This window comes from Lytechinus variegatus, chromosome 16 (assembly GCF_018143015.1).
Source record: "Lytechinus variegatus isolate NC3 chromosome 16, Lvar_3.0, whole genome shotgun sequence".
In the NCBI taxonomy this organism is placed as follows: domain Eukaryota; kingdom Metazoa; phylum Echinodermata; class Echinoidea; order Temnopleuroida; family Toxopneustidae; genus Lytechinus; species Lytechinus variegatus.
In genome coordinates this window covers 4,596,167-4,623,447 of record NC_054755.1, presented here as the reverse complement: position 1 = coordinate 4,623,447, position 27,281 = coordinate 4,596,167, and the positions used below count along the sequence as shown (strand labels likewise).

The 27,281-nt window shown below is 37.5% G+C and overlaps 3 protein-coding genes across 4 annotated transcripts in view; all 3 read left to right on the top strand.

Moving 5' to 3' along the window:
* The window catches only part of LOC121430011 (tetraspanin-6-like), a 34,485-nt gene extending 31,282 nt beyond the window's left edge, over positions 1-3,203 (top strand). Inside the window, exons 6-7 of the mRNA XM_041627280.1 lie at positions 1,724-1,807; positions 2,982-3,203. Of these exons, the coding sequence (XP_041483214.1) occupies positions 1,724-1,807; positions 2,982-3,050 (153 nt within the window). The 3' untranslated portion in view covers positions 3,051-3,203. The remainder of the gene's footprint in view (positions 1-1,723; positions 1,808-2,981) is intronic.
* Positions 3,204-9,833: 6,630 nt separating this feature from the next.
* On the top strand, positions 9,834-18,042 carry LOC121429924 (metallo-beta-lactamase domain-containing protein 1-like). 2 transcript variants are annotated; one of them, XM_041627186.1, is made up of 6 exons: positions 9,834-9,964; positions 12,306-12,439; positions 12,930-13,089; positions 13,808-13,971; positions 15,523-15,634; positions 17,041-18,042. In XM_041627186.1, the coding sequence occupies exons 2-6, from the start codon at positions 12,362-12,364 to the stop codon at positions 17,232-17,234; spliced, it is 708 nt and encodes a 235-aa protein (XP_041483120.1). In that variant the 5' UTR covers positions 9,834-9,964; positions 12,306-12,361; the 3' UTR covers positions 17,235-18,042. The 2 variants fall into 2 exon arrangements, with proteins under 2 accessions (XP_041483120.1, XP_041483119.1); XM_041627185.1 differs by having other exon boundaries at positions 12,302-12,439.
* Positions 18,043-22,413: 4,371 nt separating this feature from the next.
* LOC121430188 lies at positions 22,414-23,310 on the top strand. The gene has a single exon (XM_041627466.1). It carries the CDS (start codon positions 22,414-22,416, stop codon positions 23,308-23,310), a length of 897 nt encoding a protein of 298 aa, XP_041483400.1.
* The last annotated feature ends 3,971 nt before the right edge of the window (positions 23,311-27,281 follow it).

Genomic DNA, 27,281 nt, shown 5'->3' with positions numbered 1-27,281 from the left:
TAGATAGAAGTTTTGTAGAGAATTGAACAAGATATTTGGGGGTTTACTATATTGTATATCAAAGTGTTTTACTCAATTTACAATTTGGAAATGCCACATCTAAAACAACTTTTACCAGCAAGGGAAGAAAAGGATTCTTGTGTTAACATATTCCTAATTAGAAACATATGTTTATGAATTTTGAAAAAAGTATTTGTTGATCTCATATATCAAAATAACCACCAAGTCAAAGCCTATATCTAAAAAAAAATAAATAGAGGGTTGTGTGCTTGAATCCTGGTTATGTGATCAATGTTTTCCTTCTGCAAGAAATTGATCCACATTATGATGCACTCTATCCATGTGAGGAGAATGGAACCTGGCAGAATTAATTGCCCAAAAGCATTGAGTGCCGGAACTAAGCGGTTGTTTGAGCTAAAATGGGGGTAATAACAGTTGCGCTTTGTGTCTTGTGGAAAAAAGATGTGCCGTATTCCCAGCTATTACAGCGAAACTTAGACCACCGAAGTGAGACATCAAAAATGATCTTTATAAAGAAGTCTTTATGAATGATTTCCTGTTGCACTAGGAAATACTATTCTTGGGAAACCAAACTGTTCAGATAGGTGATCCTTCTATTTATACAAAGGATGTTTGATTGTGTTCTTTGGTGATTTCAAGTCTGGTATTGGTGTTGGAAGCACAATTTGGATTGCATTTCCTACCTCCAAATCTTATTCTGAGTTTACACAAATATAATCCAGATCACGATATGGACAGCTGAACATCTAGTGAGTGACTTTTCAGGACCATCTTCATTTTATGTTTTGGTGTGATGCTCATGCAAAAGCTGATGTAACACCAACACCAGGGGCCCGTTGCAGAAAGAGTTGCAATCAATCGCAACTCTAAAAATCATGCACAACTTGATTTTCAACCAATCAACAGCGCGCATTTGGGACTTGCGATTGATTTTTTGACTTGCGTTTAAACGCAACTCTTTCTGCAACGGAACCCAGAAGGCAACACTGGACTTGAAATCACTCATTGTTATCAAAAGAGTTGTTGAAGATATATGCAACAAGCATTGTATTGTATTTATTCATTAAAAGGTAAATACCAGTTGTGGTAATGATCTCAAAATCAGTTCAAACAGAATCCAATAAAATGACCACCCAAGTGTTTGTATGTAGAAATTTAAAATAAGTGTGCCAAATGGCTGTGGAAAAAAGTGTAATTGCTGAGAAATGAGCAAAATAAGCACGGAATTTTATGAAATGTCTGGTATATTTCCCAAAAATATTAATACACTGTCCCACATATGCCTTTTTGTGTTAGTGATCATCAGAATTATCAGTTTTCACAGGGATGAGTTGATTTAGATCTATGATGATATAGTGGTAATTAACCTTGATTATAAATGCTTTCTCATTTAATTGTTTGCTGCAATTACTTTCTTATACATGTACTTTTTAACCACAGTTAAACTCACATTTAATCAGAACATACTATCAGGGGGCCGTTTCATAAAGCTGTTCGTAAGTTAAGAGCGACTTTAAGAACGACTGTTGATCCTTTCTTATGCACTAAACCATCTCCAATGAATATACAATTTACCACAAGAAAGGTTCACCAGTCGTTCTTAAAGTCGCTCTTAACTTATGAACAGCTTTATGAAACACCCACCAGGAATCATGACTTGACAATGTTTCTCTCCTTCCTACGTGTATCTGTCTGTTTGCAGGGCTGTTCAGCTAAGGTGACATCATTCCTGAGCAGTAAAATGGGCATCATTGCTGGCAGTGCTCTTGCATTTGGAGCTTTCCAGGTAAGCTCAATATCCATCAAGCCTCATTCTGACATGATGCAACTACGTTAAGATGTGATGGGAAAATGTTGCTCGAACAAAATTGTTTCATTCATGGTTAGAAAAATCAAACTACGTGTACTAATAAAAGCAGATATTTGTTTCAAGTCTAAATGTTCTAAAATTGTGCTAACAGACTCATGATATCATGCAGATTTTATTATGTCATGTTATTGTCATGTTATGTATTTTCATATCATAATGATTTTGTTATCATGTCTCATGTTGAATGATGTAGAGACAAGGAGTATGGGATTAGCTAAAAAAATTGGGCAGATAGACTGGTTTGCTGATTTGCCATCAGACAAAAGGTCTGATGAATGGCGTTGAAATCTTGTAGCTTGTTTTTTGGACAAGCTAGCTTTTGAACATACCATAAAGTGTTAGGGGGAGACATGGAGAGTAGCTGAAAATCAAACAGACAGACTGGCTTGCTGATTTGCCATCAGACATACGGGCTTGCTGACTTACCATCAGACAGACTGGCTTGCTGATTTACCGTCAGACAGACTGGCTTGCTGATTTACCATCAGACAGACTGGCTTGCTGATTTACCATCAGACAGACTGGCTTGCTGATTTGCCATCAGACAGACTGGCCTCTTTGATTTACCATTAGACAGACTGGCTTGCTGATTTGCCATAAAAATAATTTATGATAGTGGAGACAAGGAAAGTATCTGTAAATTGGATGGACAGACCGGCTTGCCTGCAGACAAAAAGTTTGATGTCAGATTAGGAAACTATTTCTTTATTAAATGAAAATTGAAAAAAAAAATGTAATTGCAAACATACTGGACAGAAGGGGTAGTGATTATCTATGTTCCTCAATAAGAGTGTGAATAGGAATCCCAAGGCAGCACTTGCATCCTTTGGCAAGGCATTTATTTTTGCCACTCTCCACCCAGGTTTAGTAAATGTATACCCGGTAGGAAGAAATTCCTTGAATGCTCGAGTGCCTGATCAAGGTAGCCATTCTAAAGCCGGGGAAATAATACTGTTATCATGTCAAGCAAGGCCCGCTGGGAGAACAGTTTTCAGAACTGAAGTGGCTACCATGGGTAAAATATGACATTATTATTTATGTTATCATTGATACTAATTTTTCTAAACTTTTTTTCTCTTTTTCTTTCCAGTTAATTGGAATTGTGCTATCCTGCTGCCTTGCCAAAATGATTAATGCCAATAAATACGAGATGATGTGAGGAGGTCTACTTAAATGATGCACCATCATGTCACATTACAAGTTGGAGGCCAATCACAGCGATCTCTTCACTATCATCTTCACATCTCCCTACATATTATGTTCATGCCAAAATTATGTTTGCCCAGATTTTGATTTCCCAAATGAATCAAATTTAACTTTGTTGTTGGACTCAAGAGAAGAGATTGGGTCCCGTCTTAGAAAGAGTCAAGATTGATCTAATCACCCTCAAGGATTGAAATCCATCAATGTCATAATTTTTCATACAGGAAATTGACACATCATCCCTTTGTACACTAAGACGAACACATTGCATTGTCATCATATTCAAAAGAAATTAAAAGAAATAGCGTAAATTTATGCATTTTAGATGTTGGAGTTGTCGACTTTCCATAGTTGTGGTTGATTGGATCAATTGTAACTCTTTGTAAGACAGGGCACTTAGTTCATTATTTACACCTCATCCAGAGGAGCAACAAGAACATGTATTTACTAATGACAATACTTCTCTATAAAGACCTTGTCACATTCTTCCGTGCAAGCCTTGCGGATAACTATTTTACTACCCATATGTTGCCTGCAGGTGACTTACATTGACTCACACGCAGTTGCCCAAAGAAGCGCACACAAGTGTGATTTGCATGCAGAATATTTTTTTTACTTGCTCAAAACATTTATGTGGGTGAGTTGTGGGCAATCACCCTCAACTTACACGCAAGTCTTGCACAGAACGATGTGACAGAGCCTTAAAGAAAGAAAGAAATCAGGGCCTGGTCACACAAAGATTAATAATTGATTTTAGGACTCATCTTTACAAGTGATTGCATAGTTCAGTATTTGCTAGGGATTGATAAGGACAATTGTACAATCAATCACTGATTTTTGTGCTGCAAGACCCCGTTCTTAATGGAATGCAATGAAATCGACTGATATTATGCCATTGGTGACTCTGCCTATAAAGTTTAATATCTTATGACCTCCGAAATCTGTTCGACCTACATGAAATTGAATTAGAAGTGGTTATGAACTCCTTTTTTTTTTCTTTTCCATATTCGGGGCCCGTAACGCAAAGGTTAGCGATTACTCCTTAATTTGAAAGAGAAATTGGTTTCTAGTTCAGTTTGCTGAGCAAAACGTGCATGCACCAGAGGTCTTGATAGGCCCTGCTTCAAGTTAAACACCAATTGATTTATGGAAGATCTTCTGATGCAGATTCTTTTAAAAGTGCCAAATCCACATTGAGATGCTGAGGAAATGAAAAGCTTGGAGGGAAGTGACAAAGGATAAGAGATCAACAGTCACTGAAAGAAAACAATTGGAAGGCAATTTTAAACAAATGGGTTTTTCGAGCAATTAACATTTGAAATATTTTGAATATGATATTGCAACTGATTCCATAGGGCAGATCCAGCATGTGCAAATGACCGATCCTCCATAATTTCTTAGATATTGTTAATAATCTTGGGTTTTTCTTTATAGAGTCTGTATTGCTGATGTGACTGCAGCAGAAGTGCTAAGAGTGATCTATAGCTGGATCATAAATAATTTTTGCAAAATATATAGTCTCTCAGATTTTTGTAAACTGGAAAAGCTGTAATTCTCCAGTTTTATCATATAATCACTAATGAATAGTCTGTGGAAAATTTGAGTTGAAAAATCAGTAAAAAAATCAATGGATTAATTAAAATGAAAACTTTATGAATATATAACAAAATAGAAATATAGCAAGAATCATGTTCATAGAAATATATCCAGAATCATGTTAATAGAAATATATCAAGTATCATGTTAATGTTTAGCGAGGAAACTAGCTACAAGATGTGCAATTGTACAGTCTTAATTACTGTATTAAGCTGGTGATATCTATATCTTTATTCAACTAATTAGTAATGTACACATCTTACTCTTTTCTTACACTTTCACATTTATCTATTTAGATATGTAAAGGAATTATTGCGCCTGTTTAAAGGAGTTTACAAAAAGCAAACTTTTCTTGTTTGAATTGGATAATATGATCCATCATGTGAACAAGGGCCCTATATGCCATGTGATATCAATGGCACTAAAGACCTGTGTTCACATGATGGATTTGATTTGATCTTTAGCAAATTGTGTGAAACATACACATGAAAATAATTGTTTTCACCTCAGAAAATCTGTGGTTTTCATTTAAACTTCTTTCATTTCTTGCATTTCTAAGATATATTATCTTATCCATTTCTTTTATGTAATCACAATGAATATTGAAACTTGTTGAATTTTTATTTCATTCAAAGTTTTTTATTAAAGCATCAGCATTATTGAAGACAGTTACGAGTGGTCGATTGCCCATTTTCAAATGCTGCTAATATTCATTTATGATAATTGTACATCTGTACCATCTTATTTTAATAGTCTTGTTTCAGGTGCTTGCAATATTTGCAAAGCAGGGTAAAACCGGTCACGCATATGAGGATCATGTGACTAAAGGTTCACATTTTTAGCATGTAATATATGGATTCAGGATATATTTATTTTTTATTGTTAGGCTGATGTAGATAAGCTTCTGCTATTTTGAGTGTTATTTTCCCAGCATTATGCTTTATTTATAACTGGTAGAATTGATAGATTGATAGATGTATTCACCCTTGATTTTTTAATATGAGTTTATGCCATTCTGCATGGTAATAATAGGTAGATTTTGCAATTACTTTGCGGAAACTCTTTACAACGCATCGTTTTCCAAACGAATTGATGTGTTGTAGAGACTGACCCCTTAGAAATGCGAAAAGTCTGAAATGGATGGAGGGTTTGCATCTTCTTCAAAAGTCATTTTGAGCCTACTATTTTACTTCTTAACCTTTTTCCATTATTTATTATTCAATTCATTATTGTGTTATTAACAAGTAAGTAAATTTGAAGGAGAAAGAATAATCATCAATAATTTTTTTAATCAAATGTTTCATCACGATAACTTCACTTGTATAGTTTTTACCTTGGAAATGTCACTGTTTTGAATTTTCAAACATTAATACAGATAAGGTTTTAATTTGAAAATTATGCAATGAGCTAGTAGTTGCTTGCAAATCATTAAATATACAGGTACTACAGTTGCTGCCATTACAATATTTGTATTCATTGTTAATTTTAATGTGATTTTGGAAGGTGAAATTTGCTCCCAAAAGGCAGTGTATGGCATGCTATGAATTTTATCAGAATCATCCTTATGTGTGAGTTGTCGGTACCGTAAGTCAGATGCAAATTATTCCATTATCTTGTTGCTTTTATTGGTAGAAAACAATGCATTTCTATCAAAAATTGTTCACATATAATAATGCAAGTGTTCACTTTCTATAATGCAAGAAATATACTAACTCTATTCTTACTTGCACACTATGCACTGAAATGTGAATATGATATACTAACTCATTGGGCTGAATGTTATTTTACATCTTTATTGCATGCACTCAGAATCATGTATGTATTTGTATAGATATATCTTATCATAACATGTAACCATTAGTTAAGTCAAATTATCAAGTTTAGTCAGAAGTTATGTAGATATGATGTTAGTTGTTTTGTGAATATGTGTACTAAAACGAGGATATATCACTTGTGCTTTGTACTCAAAATTGGATTTCATGCATGAGCTTTTTAGAGCTTAACAAGAGTGAACATATTTGTTCTTTGTTTTATTTGATTTGCAATGAATACTTAGTGGCCTATTTTGAATTTAAATTAATGTTTTCATTATTATCAATCATTTTCTGCAATGTGTGGCTAATAATTCAGTCATACATAATGAGGATAAATGCCTTACCAAAGGGCACCAGCCCACCATGTGGGAATGAATAAAACCCGGGTCATCAGAATACGGAACCGGAATATGAAACCCCGCTCTACCGACTGAGCTTATCGCGCCAAAGTCCAAAACTAGAAAGAAGACATTTTTTATACACCATTTACTGATCCCTCAGCAAAATCTACCAACATCGACCAAAGTCAGGCAAGCAAGTTTAGATGTTATTATTTATTAATATTTAACAACAATATTCTACAAGTATACAATTTTCTTTGATATGCTGCCACCTTCTATCTTGTAATTGTATGGCTGTTTGAAGAAACTTTTAAAAGGTGTTTTTTTTTTCTTTTATAAAACAATAAATTTTGTGAATGTAATACTTATATTAAGTTTGAGTATATGAATCCTCAACTTTGCAATTTCCTTTCTTCCGAAAGAAGTTTCTTCAAACTCATCCTGTAAGATGTGCTGGGTGTGCTTTGGGAAATCTCAAAATGTTTCCCGTCAGCACCATTCAAATCCCACACTTTACTTGTCTGCACATATCAAAGGGTGCCTTTATTGAAAAAAAAGTGAAGAAATTTCAAGCTATTGTTAAAAGTAAAATTAAACTTTAGTATGACTTGAAATTGATTTTATGTCATCAGGTTCAAGTACTGCCACTTGAAGACCCTTAATTTCATTCTCTCCCATTCTCACTTCTCTTTCTAATCCACCCCCCCCCCCTTTCCCCTCAATCTCCATGTGGAATGCATGTATAATTTTTACTGTAAAAAGCCAAAAAACAGTATCCCACCACTGCACCGGTCCTCTTTTTAAGCTGAATATTAATTTAGACTGATATTTATTAGTCTAACATGATCTTAGATTATGTGACTTTTTTGTACCATTTCATTTCATCCATGCTTAAGGGGAAGTTCACCTTGATAAAAGTTTATTATTGAAATTGCAGAAAAATTAATAACAATATAGGCCTATTGGTGACGGTATGGGGGAAAATCCACCAATGATTAAAATAGTTGTTAGAATTCTATTTTTTATTTTTTTGTGATATAGGCGAGCAGCTTTCCCATGTATTGTGAATTAAAAAATAAAGAAATTAATGAAATATTTTCCAATAAAAAATTAAATATTTTTTATTTTATCTTCAGTATCAACAGACAAATCCTTTCACACCAGCTCCTGAAAGAAAAAAAAGTCATGAACCATTAAAAATTGATATTCACGAATTTTGTATAACATAACAGTTGCCCTTTTATTGTGTCACAAATCAAAATCTTAATTTCTTATGACTTTGTTAAACTTTGATGGCTAACCATCACCTACATATTTTCTGGTATTTTTATAACAAAGTTTACGTCAGGGTGATCTTCCCTTTTATGACAATCTTCAGAACCATTCAAGATCCTGTTATGACTGCCTTGCATTGATTTTGACTTTAAATCATCGCTTTGTCAATGTGTCTTATTTATGATCACTTGAGTATTTTAATGTATATTAAATGTTCTTCAAATTTCTGATGATATTCCTATCTGCTTTATTATAATGCCATGTATGTCAATGTGAAAAATAAATGAGCTAATAATTGTGAAAAAAAAGATATGTTTTGACATAGTTACAAATGTTGGAAAGTGTTGGTGTAGTATAAGGTGATGGTGGTGATGATGATGATGATGATGATGAGGATGATGGTGATGATGATGATGATGATGGTGGTGATGATGGTGATGATGTGATGGTGATGATGATGGTGACAGTGATGATGATGATTATGATGGTGATGGTGGTGATGATGATGATTATGATGATGGTGATGATGGTGATGATGATGATGGTGATGATGGTGATGATGATGATGATGGTGATGGTGATGATGGTGATGATGATGATGATGATGATGATGGTGATGATGGTGATGATGATGATGATGATGGTGATGATGATGGTGATGATGATGATGGTGATGGTGATGATGATGATGATGATGGTGATGGTGATGATGGTGATGGTGATGATGATGATGGTGATGATGGTGATGGTGATGATGATGATGGTGATGATGGTGATGATGGTGATGATGATGGTGGTGATGATGATGATGATGATGGTGGTGATGATGATGATGGTGATGGTTGTGATGGTGATGATGATGATGACGATGATAATTATTTCATTTTCTTAACAAGTGTCAATGAAAAAAAAATATATAAAAAATTAGGGAAGCGCAGGCATAGTATCAAAAGGTGATGATGATGATGATGGTGGTGGTGATGATGATGATGGTGATGATGATGATGGTGATGATGATGATGGTGATGATGATGATGATGATGATGATGATGATGGTGATGATGGTGATGGTGGTGATGATGACGATGATAATTATTTCATTTTCTTAACAATAGTCAATAAAAAAAATATATGTTTTAACATAGTCAAAAATTAGGGAAGCGCAGGCATAGTATTAAAAGGTGATGGTGATGATGATGGTGGTGATGGTGATGTCAATGTCTCCTGATAAAATAATTGAGTTGCAGAAAGGAATACCTAAAGCATCTTAGTTGTCCATCCAACTTGTTTAGTTCTTGAGGAAAAATTTTGAATAAACATAATTTCATATAATAAAATACAAAAGAAAAAGAGGGGATATGACATCACTGTTTGCCTTTGAATATGAAGACATGCGCAGATTTTAATTGTCCGATAAAATTTTCAGTGTTTATATTGTCTCAGTCTGATTTCTGCAAATATTATTTTCAGCCGGACAACCCCTTTAACCCAGAAAGGTAAATCCTAAGTCAGCAGTTTGAAATCTCCTGAAAGATTATGATGATGTATTTTTTTGTATTTTTTTTTATAATTTATCTATGGAAAAAATAAACTTCGCTCGGCTCGTTAACTACTGTTTCATCAATCCGGGTGTTCCGAACTTCCGGGTTCGAAGATGCCAAGTACTATACTTGTCTCTGGTATTGCGTAATAGTAATACCGTAGCAGACGAAATCGTCGAGACTCGAAGTCGAACTGAGCTGTGCCTGGGTGACTTTTGGACCAATTTTCTCTCTATTAATAAGTATCATGATTATTTTTGCAACCCATGTTTTCCTTGTAATGTGATGACCAGTGTTATCTAGGTATGTATCGGAAGGGTTTTTTTTTTACATGACTTCAGCTAGTGATTTCTGTAGACTAAAAAACAGCTCTCGAGTCTTGTTATTCTGTGTTGCCCCATCTATTGATATTGGGGTTAGTTGTGCTCGTAATTTTCTCTCTCCCTCTCTTCTTCTTTAATACTCGTCTTAGTTCTTCTGTGTTCTCTCTGTCTTTTTATTCTTCCGTGTCCCCTCTATCAGGAACTGATTTTTGACAGATTTAGTTTCGCTTAGTGTTACTGTCTATAATTTTTTCGGCAGTGTATACAGCCACACGCGTGTGTCTTTACCATCCAGCCACACGCGTGTGGTTATATCCAGAACACCTATCTGTGGATACCGCCACACGCCGCCAGTAATAACAGTAAAACACGTATGTAGGTCTGACCGTCTATATCACGATCAAAATAACCTCATTTCTTCATTAAATTCTTACATTTTAAACCCCTTTGATATCCTTAGATCGTTTCAATTTCATTCTCACCGTCTTCTCTCCTTGCTTTTCTTGTCTTGTTACAAACGGTCGTCTGTTTAACAGCAAATTCTCTTTTTCTACTTGTGTCGATTCTGGCTTCCTTCGCGGTGGCAGACCCATACAGCGTTAGCGCAGTAGACATACACAGTTTGGGTTTCGTACGTACGCACGTACGCGCACATAGCCTAGAGTCAGTAGAGAATCGACACAAGTAGAAAGTGTGGAAATTTGCTATTTAACAGGCGGCCTTTTGTAACAAGACAAGAAAAGCAAGGAAAGAAGACGGTGAGAATGAAATTGAAACGATTTAAAGAAATCAAAGGGGTTTAGAATGTAAGAATTTAATGAATGAGGTTATTTTGATCGTGATATAGACGGTCAGACCTACATACGTGTTTTACTGTTATTACTGGCGGCGTGTGGCGGTATCCACAGATACTCGATAGTGTTCTGGATATAACCACACGCGTGTGGCTGGATGGTAAAGACACACGCATGTGGCTGTATACACTGCCTATTTTTTCAGGTTTTCTTCCAATAAATTGGTCGAACTTAATGCTGATTAAAAGCACCCTAAACACGTAATTTCAATATTCTGAAAATGCACCCCTTAACAAGTATTGGAAACAAAACAATACTCTTGGCAAATATTCCCTGAAATGAACCCCTAAACAAGTACAGGAATGTTTTATTGTTACGGGTCCTTCGGTCGTCGGTTTTACCTTATTTGGTTTAGTACGACCCCACCTTCTACACCTCGCGCAAATCGGACTCTAAACACAAAGTGTTGGGGTAAAAAGGACATCCTTTATAAAACATTTTAATTTTGTTTTATCATCCCCGCAAATTCGACCCTAAACACGTAATTTTCCTTGCGAAATAGATACCCTTTTTTCATTATTTTTGTGTTTTTGACACCCTTATCACGTTACGTACGTAACGTGCCCTATCGTGAAAAAGACATCCTTTTTACGTGTTTTTTTGGTCGCGCATGGTATCCACTCGTCAATGTTAGTGGCCTTAATAAACAGAGATTGAAGCTGAGATGGTCTTAGATCTTCTTGCTACAGTATGTACAATAACCTCCATCTCCATCATCATCATCATCTGCTATATTTTCAAAGGGCCCATGTTTAAAAACTCCAAAATTCTTTGAACACAGATATTGCAAAGTCAGCTGTTTAGGAAGGGATAGAAAAAATAATAATTTGGGATGGATATCATGTGACAAATAATCTTATTCATAAGATCAACTTAATCAAGAGAAAATAAAGCCAAATTATTATGGCTAGCCTGTATAAAATTCACCAGAACAAGTAAATATCTAGTAGAATTTCTTGGTTTTAATGTGAAAATTCACTTTTTGGAATTCAAACTCTGCTCTTCGGATAACTACAGCAGCATAGAGCTTTAACCTTTCATCACTCGACCACAAGCAATTGACAGCAGAATCAAGTCTTCTAAAGTCTTTATGTATGCTTGTTCTATAAGACTAGTGGTGGATCCAGGGGGGAGGCATATCTGCCACATGCCCCCCCCCCCCTCTCTTTGAAAGTGAGGACTTTTTTTGGGGGGAGGGCCTATCAAATTTTCATCGGGAAAATGTGCCCCTCCCTTTGAAAAATCCTGGATCCGTCCTGGCATAAGACTACGGTATATATATTTTGCCTTGTACCTCCTCTTTGCTTTCAATTTTCCCTCATATTTCAGATAGGATTCTAAGATTCTTACCAATTTGAGAACTGCTTGGGATATTCATGGAACTGTTATAGTTCCATGGTATATTTGTTTTGGCAGAAAATTAGCGAAATTTGTTCAAAAATTGCTAAACTTTTTTTCACCAGACAGGGTTACCAAGGACAAGGCCAGGTCGCATTGGATGAGTGATCGTATCTACCTGTTTGATGTACGACAGTCTTCACAGAACATTCCTTTCACTGACTATGAATACAATTTATGAAAGCAAGAGATTGAACTTGAAGGTGAGCCATTCACAAATCTGTATTATAGAAAATATGATTGGATTTCATCTGATAAAAACTGGGATAAAAAAGAAAACAGAAAAAAATGCTTCACTCTGAAATTCCTTCTGGCAGTTTTTTATAGTCTATGTACAAGTTGATGCATATGGCATACACCTGAAGCCCCAAGACATTTGTGCAATTTTGGAATGTTTAATGCAGAGAAAAACTTCGTCTAAAATGGAATTTTTGTATTGTCATAGAAAATATTCATATTGAGAATACAATTCCGTTTTGCCAAGGTAAATTAAATGAAGTAAAGAATCAAAACTTTCCATTTAGACTCTAATACTGGTGATCAGAACTTCGCTATCCCTAAATGATCACACAAGAATTTTTGCATTTTGAAATTTGAGATATATATGACTGTAAATCTCAAGTAGGTATTTTTTTGCAGTTGATTATGAAAAATACAATCAATGTATATGTTTATTCTGTGTTACACCATCAGATCACAGTTTTAAAAGAAGGATACTGCAAACCCACCAAAAATAGCGAAGATGGCAAGTCTTGTTTCCATGCTGACGGGAGCATTACACTGGTTGAGACGGAGGCACATAAAGTTCTTGTTGATACTGGAGGACCATGGGATAAACCATACCTCATTGATGGTGAGATAGATTCTAAATATCATAGAAACATCCCTCATAAGAATTAAATGAGAAGTGTTTGAAACTTGTCTCACCTCTAACATTTTTTTCTTTTCTTTTTATAGCATAAGTAGGGACACTGATTTTCTGTTTCAAGAAATAATTATTTCCCTCTCTGACACGGACTGTTTATCAACATTTTTTGTCCGACAAGTTGTCAGATCTGACGTCTTTCCTTGATTCTGATTGGCTGAGAAGCACTGTTACTATGGTAATTGTCAGATAAAATCGGACTTGTCAGATAAAACATCCGACAACTTGTCCTTTCAAGGCTCCTCTGTAGTATTGGAAAGAAATTGAAATTTGGGGTATTGTGATTTATCATGTTTATTGAGGTTGAGACATGTGACCTTTAACACAAAGTGTAGAGATTGATTATATCATTGATTTGTATGCTTGATTGCATGATCAATTTAGTAAAGCATGAAGGTTAGCCCTACAATAAAGCCTAAGCATTGTGTTTCGGGGAACTCGCTAAAAATATTACCAATTGGATAGCACACCTGTGAATTCACTTGTGTTTCGTACTACTGTATATATATTTATATATAATCGTCCTTTCACTATGCAGTTATCTTATGATATTTCTAATACAGCACTGAATAACAGCTCCTTATATGATTCTTATTTTCTTGATTTTTTTTTTACATCAGAGTCTTATTTTCTTGTTTTCAAATAGCTTTTAAAGAACTGGGACTAGGTCTGGAGGAAGTAGACTTTGTCATTGGAACACACGGTCACTCTGATCATATTGGCAACCTGAACTTGTTTCCCGGTGCGACACATATTGTTGGATGGGATGTGTGTAAAAGAGATCTGTACACCAATCATTCATTTTCAGATGTGAGTACAATAATGATACTGACGACAACAATGGTGATAGTGGTGGACTGGTGATGGTGATGATGATGATGGTGACGATGACGACTACAACAACTATGGTGGTGGTGATGGTGATGGTGATGATGATGATGGTGATTATGATGATGATGATGGTGATTATGATGATGGTGATGCTGATGACTATAAGGGTGATGATGATGATGATAATGATGATGATGATTAAAATGGTGATGATGATGACGATTAAAATGGTGATGATGATGATGATGGTGATGATGATGATGATGATGGTGATGATGTTGATCATGATGATGATGATGATAATGATGGAGATGATGATGATAATGATGGAGATGATGATGATGATGATGATGATGGAGATGATGATGATGATGATTAAAATGGTGATGATGATGATAATGATGGAGATGATGATGGTGATGATTATCAGATGATGATGATGATAATAGTAATTTAATCATAATCCTTGATAAAAGCACTCATATTGTAAACTAGGGGAGAAGGTTGGGGTGGGGTACTATCCCGGGGGGGGGGGCACTCAGTATATAATGCATAGTGGGTATGTGCCGCGGAGGGGACCCCCATTTTCACACTCAAATTTCCGTTCCAAGGCATAGCATTTTTGCCTTGTTGAGAAAAAGAACAAAGAAAGCCGCTCCAAGGCATAGCATTTTCTTCTTATTGAGAAAAAAGAAGAGAGAAATCCGCTCCAAAGCTTCGCATATTTTTCGTTACGCCGCTCTGATCGCATTGAATGAGCTGCAATTTTGGTGAAAAGCGGCCGCAGAGCTCCCCCAGCGGAGGCCGCGCTAGCTGCATCATGCACACATGACCGTTCCATAGGGATGCATACGCACTCACACGCTGGCGATCCGTTCCAAGGACCCCCGTTTTCACAAACATTTGTCGTTCCGAAGCCCGTTCCGAGGACCCTCCTTTTTACAATAAGCCCGCTCCAAGGCCCCCGTTTTTTGTCTTGCCCGCGGCACACCCCCACCACTTTTTTGGTTGAGTGCCCCCCCCCCCCTCCCGGGGGTACTATGTTATACTGGGATATGTCATTGGTGACATGGATTTGTAAATGAAATCAGGTTTTTACGGCAATATTGGCTCTGACACAGACATTGTATAATGTTGGGTAATTTTGTACCTGAGCGTTCCAAATTTGGTCTCAGAATTTGTGCGAGACTTGAAAGAAATAGTCATAAGATGAAGTAGAATTCTAGTAAAATAATGAAGGAAAAGTCAAAGAGGGTTAACATTTTTCAGATGCTATGGCCGTGCTTCACACAAAGGAATTTCAAAGTAATTTAAAATTCAAATGAGATCATCCAATATTCTGCTATAAAGGAGCTGGGATCTTGATAAATATTCAATTTTTTGGAGGAACCAAGGAAGAAATAAAATTCTCTCTCTGAAGCAATGCTATAGCATCTGGAAATATGCTAACCCAAAGACTTGTACAAGATGATATGTAATAGAATAATTAATATGAAATCTAATAGATCAACTATTTCTTTTCCTATAAAGGGCAACCCATACCAGATAAACCCTGAATTGGTTGTCATGCCGACACCTGGTCACACCCATCATGACGTCAGTCTTGTTGTGTACGACGGAGAAAAGAAAATAGTGATTGCAGGTTTGTGGTCTCTTCGCTTTGGGGTTTTGGTGGCTTTTGATTACTACACAGTTGAATTCTCTCTTGTTCACAAACAATTTCTTGAATTGTAATAATAATGATATAGGGTATTTATTATGCGCACATATCCACCTTGTTATGTGCTCAAGTTGCTCCTATATTACCGAGCTAAGCTAGGCGTTCATAGAGCACACAGCATGTTAAGGAATTATTTCCTACCGGTACCCATTTACCTCACCTAGGTTGAGTGCAGCACATTGTGGATCAGTTTCTTGCTGAAGGAAATTATGCCATCGCTGGGATTCGAACCCACGACCATTTATTTCAAAGTCCGAAGACTAATCCTCTGGGCCACAACGCTCCACAGTGTAATCAGTGTTGCTAAATATGATAACTCCCCGAAAGACTATGAAATCAAAGCACTTGGCTTCAAGATAGGAAGAATTGTCTTTACAATTATAATAATGAAAATATGAATTATTGTGCAGTTTGTCAAGAAAAGTAGTCTATTCCAAGTCGCACTTATATGTTTTACCTTGAATTCAGCTCAGTCTGAGCACATTAATTGTATCGGGGGACCATTTTTATTTTACATGGGTTAAGTGCCGCACAGAGTAGATTTTTTTTTTTTGGGGGGGTGAATTTTACAGTGCTATATTTGTTTGACTTTACTCTTCTCTATTTGTATTATAATAATTAGTAATTTATGGGAGTGGGCTTGATCTGCAGTATATTTACATGTACTTTGTGCATTACAATTTTTTTCTAGACCTATCACTGGATATCTACCGGTAATCGTTAAACACTCTAAATTGGCAATGTGATGAAACAACAAATTCACTATTTCAATCGTGCTATCAGTCTTTTGACTCTTAGGGTATGTTCAATTTTGAGTGGTGCACTGTTCAGTGTCGAAAATATAAAGCTGCTTAAATGTTGATCGTCTTTGAATTTTCCGCTTTCGTTAACGAAGCTTTATCGTGCAGTTTGACCCATCACAAGAAAGGTCAATTTGTCACCTTTTGTGTAGGCTTCCACTGCAAGAGCAAATTTAAGGACATTTCAAGATTCAACTGTGTTCAATGTCACAGGAAGGCATAAAATCTGAGGTGATCACGTTTACAAACATCTTTTTCAATGTACGAATTGTCCTATGAATTGTGATTTGAATGATCTTTACCTTTATGACTGGGAATGGAGGACATTGAACACACCCTTTGTTTCTGGTAATATGATATTTTTTAATCACATTTCCAGTCATAATTCATGTTGCTGTTTGAATTTTGAAACCCACATTGAACACACCCATAGTTGATGATGGTTGCCACTTTGAGGAGTAAGAAACAGATAGATTTTGAAGCTGTATTCATCTTTGATTTTTTTTGTTGTTGTTCTATCAATCACAGGAGATCTCTTTGAGAGTGAGAATGACATTGATGATCCTTCATTATGGAGAGATTGCAGTGAAGATCCAAAGACACAAGAAGTCAATAGAAGGAAGATCATAGATATGGCTGATATCATCGTACCAGGGCATGGACCAGCGTTTCAGGTCAAAGAAAGGTATAGGACTAAATTAAAAGCAAATGATTTGCCGTGAACACAAGGCAGATATCGTGTGAGGGATTGGACAAGCATTTCGGGTCACAGACATGGCAGATATCATCGAAGCAGACTTGAACCAGCGTTTCAGGTCATAGACATGGCAGATATCATCGTACCAAGTCATGAACCAGCTTTTCAGGTCATAGACATGGCAGATATCATCGTACCAAGTCATGAACCAGCTTTTCAGGTTGCAGACATGAAAAATATTGTCGTAGCAGACATGAACCAGCCTTTCTGGTCACAGACATGAAAGATATCACCGTACCAGACATGAACCAGCCTTTCTTGTCACAGACATGAAAGATATCACCGTACCAGACATGAACCAGCCTTCCTGGTCACAGACATGAAAGATATCACCGTACCAGACATGAATCAGCCTTTCTTGTCACAGACATGAAAGATATCACCGTACCAGACATGAACCAGCCTTCCTGGTCACAGACATGAAAGATATCACCGTACCAGACATGAACCAGCCTTTCTGGTCACAGACATGAAAGATATCACCGTACCAGACATGAACCAGCCTTCCTGGTCACAGACATGAAAGATATCACCGTACCAGACATGAACCAGCCTTTCTGGTCACAGACATGAAATATATCACCGTACCAGACATGAACCAGCCTTTCTGGTCACAGACATCGTGCATATCATCATACCAACATGTGGACTAATGATGTTTGAGTTCAAGAAGAGCTACAGGACTGAAGAAAGATCTTTTACATGGCATATATCATTGTACCAGGACTTTGGCCAGCATTTCAGGTCGAAAAGAGCTTCAGAACCAAAGAAAGATCATACAGTGTAGATATTATAGATATCATTGTACTAGATCATTGACCAATGTATATGACAGTTGTCATCGTATCAGGGCATGGATCAGCATTTCAGGTCAAGGAGAGTTATCGGACTAAAATCAAGTAATAGGTATACATTGCAGTTATTATAGTGCTGAACTGAGATCTCATGAGATGTGAAACTTAGGATCATTAGACATGAAGGCAGAGTGATTTACCATCTAGGAAAGTTGTCAGATTTGCCAACTTGGCAGATGAAAATATTGATGAAACGCTCCCCAGGAGTCACTTTTTATTCGCGAGCAAGTTCAAAAGTTTTCTAATTCATAAATATCTGTGGAAAGTTGTCATTTCGTGAATTAACATTAGTCAATTGCATCCTCATCATGTTTTACTTTAAATTGAGTTAATGACTTGTTCCTAGTGACATCAGAAATTGAATAGTTTTGAAATGTTAGAGCTTGTTCTGTCTAGGTATGGATCAAACTTCTCTGTGATAAATTACTTTTATGTAAATGAATAAAATTACTACCAGTTAACTAAAGAGGCAAATAAAAATCCAAATTAAATTGAAAGCAAGAAGTGAAGAGGAGTATTGTTTTTTTGTTAAACATGAATTTATCATTTTGGTGCAAGAATGCCCTTAAAACCACACTTTCCCACATGGCAGGCACACAGAAACACCTTTCACAGTGCTCACTAGTGCATCGCATAAGGGCATTTCTGCACTCATGCTGTGCGCGAAATTTTTTATTTTATTTTATTTGTCTTCTTTACCCAGGGTAGCCTGTTCAATGGTTAAGACACTGTTGTCAACCAGTGCCCTGTACAATACACATAAAACAATCAAAAGAACACATTATATACAATACATAGGAAGTTGACATTGTTACACTGCAATACTATGAAGCCGTATTGGAAATTGACACTAAAACAAGGAAAAATTGATAGGTATGTATTTTCACTATATTTTACTAAGTTTTTATAATTATAAACATGTCAATTTAGTGAAATTGCAAGGGGGAATTTAGAAATCAATATACTTACACAAAAAACTTCATTGAAAGAACTGAAAATGTTATGCATAGGGCAGTCTTGCATGGACACAACAAATTATCACTGTCACATTATTATGGAAGACTTCAGTTTATCATTGATTCATGTGCAATATTCATGAAATTGTTCATTTAAATACTGAATTATTTTTTCATGATAGTTATTGTTTGGTATGTTATAAGTTATCAAATTACTGGGTTTTTTTCAAATTATATACTAGCAATATAAAGAAGTTTGGAGTTGCATGGTTAGACTTAAAGTGTTAAGTAATATTTTTTTCTAGCTAATTAGTTGGCAAATGAAATTCATAATTTTATGAAGAGCTCACTTAATAATTAAAAAAAACAAAAACAATTATGTCAAAGGACGGTATGGACCAATAATAGTCATATAGTCAAGAAGACATTATCTTGTTCATTACCACATATTGAAAGTAATTTTTTGTATGTTATTTTATGAGACCACAATTCCTGTTTAAATAAGATTGCTGGATTGGTCTATACAATTTCAACTCTCATAGAAAACCACTTTTCTTGTACCTTAATTCACCCCATAATTTGTAGTCAAGACTCAAGACATCTTATAGATATAATAGTATATTTTCATATATCCCAGAAAAGGAAAAATAGTTCGATTGGTAAATAATTTTTAAAAAGTTGATGATTTATTCATTTGCTTTGTTTGAGCTTATATTGTGCTTGCTCAGAACAGCATTTCTTAATTCTTATGATATATTATGTATTTGAATAAAAAGATAAGAACTTTCTTATCTGTCAGATTTTTTCTAACTTTCATGAAATTGCTTATTTGTTTGTGTTTCTTTTCTTTTCTATAGCATTATTTTACTCTGGGATTCAATAGACCTACTTGGGTGATTCGCATTTATGGACACTTTTTCCTGAGAAGTGCTTCATGAGTCAGACATCTCATCCAACAAAGTTGTTTATTCAATATTGTATCAGTGCTTTCGTTGTCAGATTTGACAACTTGTCTGATGACAAATGTTGATGAAATGCTTTCAAGGTCTTGCATCAACCTGTTTTAATGAATGAACTACAGTACTACAAATCCAATTTGGATGTAACTCATTGCTATGTCTGACAAGCCTCTGGCAAGTTTTCAGGTTGTCAAGAAAAATTTGAAAAAATTATGCATCAAGTGTACCGGTAATATATTTGTAAACGGGTCAATTCTATTGAAAACTCTCCTAGGTCTTAATTTACAGTATAGCAATTTTGAGAGGGAGGATTCAAGTTGAGTCCAGGTCCCCGTTTTACAAAGAGTTAAGTTTAATCCAATCGATCGTAACACTATGGAAATCCATGTGTCTTAATTTTTTCTACAGGAAATTCGCAAAATGTCCTTTGTAAACAAAGGGGAACATATCAAATTGTCAAGAAATCAATGAATTCATGGATATACACATTCATATCTAGAAATTTTTTTGAACAAACATGCATTTTTACATGTTGACTTAGCTGGCTTTTCATAGTTGCGATTGATCGGATCAATCGCAAATCTTTGTAAGACGGGCCCAATAGGAAGCAGCACAAGGAGAAGGGGAGGGGGAATGGTGCCTTTTTTTTTCAAGCAAGAAAAAGTAGAAAGGGAAAAAAAGAAAGAAGGCGATCAGAAAGTGTTAGGTCATAACAATAAAGTGCATCCTACAAAAAAAGGAAACCATGATTCTCATTTTTTTTACACCTGAGGCAAAAAATATATTTAAGAAAATCTTTATAATTCCCAACATGCATTTTGATATACATGTACCCTATTTCTCTTTTTGAGAAAAAAATTCAAGTAAATTTGAGGAAAGCTTTCATGCCCACCACCCCCCCCCCCCCCCCCACAATCAAAATACCCTTCTGCCATTCTGAATTGGATGAATAAAGTGGGGAAAACTGGTCAACAACAAAAATATGGGTCTATTAACCCCTCACCCTCCTATCCAACATGCAATGTAAACAAAACAGCCCATCGTCTTATTCATGCTTTGTCACATCTCACTTAGATAATTGTAATTCTCTTCTCTTTGGTCTTTCAACAAAAATGACCTCAAAGTTCTAGCGCATCAAAAACACTGCGGCTCAGCTTGTTTCTTGCGTCCCTCGTTCTTCCCACATTACTCCTGTTCTTCGTAACTCCATTGGCTTCCTATTCTCGTATCACCTACAAAATTCTTCTTGCTTTCAAGTCATATCATGGTCTAGCTCCTTCATACCTATCTGGGAACCGTTGCATAAATGTTATTATAACTTTGCCAACCAATGGTAACTACCATGGTAACAATGAACAACAGCCAATCAAACTAAAGGATTTGTAGTGACTTGACTATATCTTTTTATATATCTATATATTCTTTTCTTGTATATATTTTCATTTATATTTTCAATATTCTGTGCATGTATATAAATTCTTTCTTTTATTTCCAATTTCATATCTATATTCTAACTTGGTTCTGCCATGTGCAATGTACTATACTTTACTTGCACAGAACAAGGCACCTCATTTCCTGCCCAAATCTACTTGGCAAACACATTCTTATATTAAGAAACAACCTTTCTTTTGTCCTAGACTTGGAGCAAACATCCTTTCATTGTTCCTTGTTTATTGCAATGAACTTGCAGGTATACTTCATCACTACAGAGATGCTTGCATGTTTACTTTTCTCACAGTCTGCTTCTCTCTTCTTTGTTCTTCTCAACTGTGTTTTGCCCCCCTTTTTGGCGCTTATTTCTTTGTTTCACCTTTTCTGATGTTGGTAAAAACAACTTGTTTTCTCTACCACATCATCACTCTACTCTCTGCCTTCGTCCTAACCACTCATGCTGACCATCTCATCCAGCTGCTAGTGAGGATCGAATCAAATCTTGTGGAGGATCATTTTATACTCATTTCTCTATCTTTTTCAATTCTTACTTCATACCGTCACTTCCACTCCTTTGAAGTTTATATTCTCTGCATACTTAATGAGCTCATTTCTTCGCGAGATATTTTGTGACGTCTGTCCCTTTTTTCTAATCTATTTGAAATTGTGAAGTGTATATATTTCTTGTCACTGGATTTGTGAAATTTACCTGAGCGGCTGGATCCTCTGGCGAGCAAGAATTTAAGGTAGGACCTAACTTTTATATAAATATTAGGAAATCAGAACCCAATTTCCTAAACTGGTGACCCCGACGTGATCCTGAATCCTTAATTTTCTTTTATCGCCTTCTATTCATCTCTCTCACTTCGCTATTCTTGCTTCTATTTCACTATTTTTGTTTCGTTTCTACTTCTCAATTCAATTTTTTTTCTTAACTCTACAACATGACTACTCCTAATGTTTCCTCTACTCCTGAATCTAATCTTTCTCCAGTATCACCCTCTATTGCTCCGGTGAGCATTAAGCTCCCACCATTCTGGGCAAACGACCCAGAAATTTGGTTCGTTCAGGTGGAGGCCCAATTTCACACGAAGGGTATTACCGCCGAAATCACTAAATTCAATTATGTAGTTGCCTCACTACAACAAGAGGTAGCTATGGAGGTAAGGGATATCATTACTGCTATCCCGGCCGATAATCCATATCAGAAATTGAAAGCTGCATTGGTCAAGCGAACGACTGTCTCCGAGCAGACGCGCCTCAATCGGCTGCTGTCAGGAGAGGAGCTTGGAGACAAGTCGCCATCGCAACTCCTTCGGCGGATGCAGCAATTGATGGGAACGAGCACAATGGAGGATTCAATATTTCGGCAATTATTTTTGCAACGCTTGCCCACCAACGTGCAGGTCATCCTAGCCGCATCAAGCGATGGGGTGAGTTTGGTGGACCTAGCAGCGCTTGCGGACAAAATTGTTGAAGTTGCCGGCCCAACTAGCATATCAAACATTCAATCTAAGTTGGCGCCATCACAAACCCCTCCACTCCCCACGCATGAAACTACAGTCGACCAACTATCTGCCCAGGTTGCCCAGCTCACAATGCAGGTTCAAGCATTAACCTGCTCCATGCTGGAAAACCAGAGAGGTCGCAGTCGACAGCGCAAGTCGAAAGACTCAAGCAAGCGCCCACAGTCAGTTTCGCGCAGCCCGCATCGCAGTGAGCAGCATGCAGGTGCCCAGTGCTGGTATCACTGGAAGCATGGGAGTAGTGCTCAAAAGTGCATTAGTCCTTGCTCTTTCTCAGCAAGACAAGCCCAGGGAAACGGTCCCGCCAAGGAATAGCGGCGACTAACCCCCTTGGCAGCACCCAACCCAGTCGCCTTTTCTTTGTCAACGACAAGTACACTGGTACACGCTTTCTCGTCGACACAGGTGCTGAGGTGAGCATTTTCCCTCATTCAAAATTAGGGAAACCGGCTAGGGTTGACGCAACAAATATCCAACTACAGGCTGTAAATCGATCGCCGATCAAGACTTTCGGACAAAAGTCTTTCACACTTGATCTTGGTTTACGGCGTGTTTTCCGCTGGATATTTGTTGTGACAGACATACCCACGCCGATTTTGGGTGCCGATTTTCTTGACCAATTTGGACTGTTGGTGGATATCAAACACCGCCGATTGATTGACACCACAACCACTCTTACAGTCCAGGGATGTGGCTCATATACTGGTACTATTAGCCCGATGTATGTTCAACATGACTCATCGGAGCGGTTTCACTCCATTCTCCGTCAGTATCCGGATATCACACGACCGGTTTACAAGCACTCAGAAGTGAAACATACTACCACGCATCACATCCCAACTCGAGGCCCGCCCGCGGCAGCGCGCCCTCGCCGTCTTGCTCCAGATCCCCAGGACCAAAATCCAGTTAAAACCAATTAGAGCAAAACCAATTGAAACCAGTTGGCCAACTGGTTTCAATAGGGAAATTGGAACAACTGGTTCCAATTGAAAACCAGTTGCCAATTGGTTCCAGTTAAAACCAATTGGGCAACTGGAACCAGTTGGCAATTGGTTTCAATTGGTTTCCAATTGGTTCCAGTTGTTCCAATTTCCCTATTGAAACCAGTTGAATCCAATTGGAGGTAACTGGTTTCAATTGGTTCCAGTTGAAACCAATTGGAGGCAACTGGTTTCAACTGGAACCAGTTGAAACCAATTGATTTCCAACTGGATCCAATTGGAACTTCCAGTTGGAATGAACTTAATTAGTTACAAATTAATTAACACTTGCACTAACTAATGCTCATGTCAACACAGAAGCAGTGTTACGCCTGTATATACCAATGTAAAGGGCATTGATAAAATGCAGACTTTCATATGTACATATTTATATGGAAGATCTTCAAATATATGTATTTTTATTTGATGCAATTTGGTAACAGTTAGTGGTGTACTAATTATCTTTTAATCTATTCTAATTATAATCTATAACATTTATGAACATGGTTTTCACTGCTAAGTATTCCAAACACTTATCTTAAAAAAGTGTGGTACTTCAAATTAACAAAAATCAACAGATATATTGTAAATTATGATGAATCTCATAAAAACATTAATTTGTGCACACTGGCAGAAAATATGCAAATTAACTGGTTTCAATTGGATCCAGTTGGGTAACTGGAAAATTTCCAATTGGAAACCAATTGGAAATCATTTCCAGTTACCCAACTGGATCCAGTTAGGATTTCCAGTTACCAAACTGGTTCCAGTTTTATTTACAGTTACCCAACTGGTTCCAATTAGAATTCATTTCCAGTTACCCATCTTTCCAGTTAGAAGTCATCTCCAGTTACCCGATTGGTTCCATTTAGGATTTCCAGTTACCCAACTGGTTCCAGTTAGAAATCATTTCCAGTTGGAAGTCATTTCCAGTTACCCAACTGGTTCCAGTTAGGAGAAGTTCCAGTTGCCCAACTGGTTCCAGTTAGGATTTCCAGTTACCCAACTGGTTCCAGTTAGAAATTCCGGTTGCCCAACTGGTTCCAGTTAGGATTTCCAGTTGCCCAACTGCTTCCAGTTAGGATTTCCAGTTACCCAACTGGTTCCAGTTAGGATTTCCAGTTGCCCAACTGGTTCCAGTTAGGATTTCCAGTTGCCCAACTGGTTCCAGTTAGGATTTCCAGTTGCCCAACTGGTTCCAGTTAGGATTTCCAGTTGCCCAACTGGTTCCAGTTAGGATTTCCAGTTACCCAACTGGTTCCAGTTAGGATTTCCAGTTGCCCAACTGGTTCCAGTTAGGATTTCCAGTTGCCCAACTGATTCCAGTTAGGATTTCCAGTTACCCAACTGGTTCCAGTAAGGATTTCCAGTTGCCCAACTGGTTTCAACTGGAAATTGTTAAATTCCAGTTAAAACCAATTGAAACCAGTTGAAACCAATTGAAACCAATTGAAACCAGTTGGAACTCCAACTGGTTTCAATTGGATTTTGGTCCTGGGTCGTCAGAGAATTGCCCAGGCAGAGTTCGAGCACATGCTTGAACTTGGCATTATCCGACAATCTGAGAGTAACTGGTCAAGTCCATTGCACATGGTTCCCAAGAAAACGCCAGGGGACTGGCGGCCTTGTGGTGATTATCGCTTGCTCAACGCTCGCACGGTCCCGGATCGATACCCTATCCCACACTTACAAGATTTCTCTTCAACTCTTGCAGGCAAGACAATTTTTTCGAAAATTGATCTCGTTAGGGCATATCATCAGATCCCAGTCGAGCCTAGCGACATTCACAAGACTGCCGTGACCACTCCATTCGGCTTATTCGAATTCGTTCGAATGCCATTCGGCCTTCGGAATGCAGCCCAAACATTCCAGCGATTGATGGACACCGTCATTCGCGGCCTCCCATTTGTCTATGTTTATCTTGATGATATACTGGTAGCCAGTTCCTCTAAGGATGAACATGAGACACATCTCCGTCTGCTATTCGATCGCCTGCAGGAGTATGGCATCATTGTCAATCCCTCAAAATGTCAGTTTGGTGCTTCATCACTATCTTTCCTCGGACATATGGTGGACAACACCGGAATCCGACCTCTTAGCGACAAAGTGAAAATTATCCGTGATTTTCCCGCCCCTACTTCACTTACCAAACTGCGAGAATTCCTGGGATTGGTCAACTTCTACAGGCGATTCATTCCTCATTGTGCAGAAGTGCTGCAACCTCTGACTGATCTGTTGAAAAACAGAACAAAAAAGAACATGCCAATTGATCTGGGAGAGAAAGAGCTTCTTGCTTTCAATCATGCTAAAGATCAGTTGGCTAATTCTACTGTTCTTGTGCACCCTCGCACTGATGTTCCCTTATGCCTACTAGTCGACGCATCTGACGTAGGAGTTGGGGGAGCCATCCAACAACAAGTGGATGGAGTTTGGCAACCTCTGGCTTTCTTCTCTAAGAGGTTACAACCAGCTGAGACCAAATACAGCACTTTTGGTAGGGAGTTGCTTGCAGCATATCTTGGTATCAAGCACTTCCGTCATCTCCTTGAAGGTAGGTCATTTACTATCTACACTGACCACAAACCTCTTACCCATGCACTCAAGTCGAAACCGGATAGGCATTCGCCACGAGAAATCCGACAACTTGATTTCATTTCGCAGTTTACCTCTGATATTCAGCACATATCAGGCAAGGCGAACACAGCAGCAGACGCCCTCTCTCGTCTGTATATTGACAGAGTTGATTCGTCCTCCATAATAGACTTTGCGGCCATCGCAAGAGATCAGGAAGATGAAACTGAGGTGAAAGACTCCTCACTTCAACTCAAGTCAATTGCTCTCCCAGGTTCTACCACTACTGTTCTGTGCGATATATCAACTGGTACTGCCAGGCCTCTAGTTCCAGTCAAACACAGAAGAGCTATCTTTGATTCCCTCCATGGACTTTCTCATCCAGGAATCAGAGCTACTCAAAAGCTCATTACAGAGCGCTTTGTTTGGCCTAGCATCAACGCTGATGTCAGGAAATGGGCCAAATCATGTCTCGAGTGTCAAAAGTGTAAAGTACATCGACACACCAAAGCACCACTTGGTACTTTCACTTCACCTGATGCACGCTTCTCTCATGTGCACATTGACCTCGTTGGCCCGCTTCCTTCATCAGAGGGCAACAATTACCTCCTTACATGTGTTGATCGCTACACTAGATGGCCAGAAGCTATCCCTATCCCAGACATCACTGCGGAGACGGTAGCACGTGCATTTGTGGCCAGGTGGGTAGCAGTGTTTGGCGCACCTACTACCATC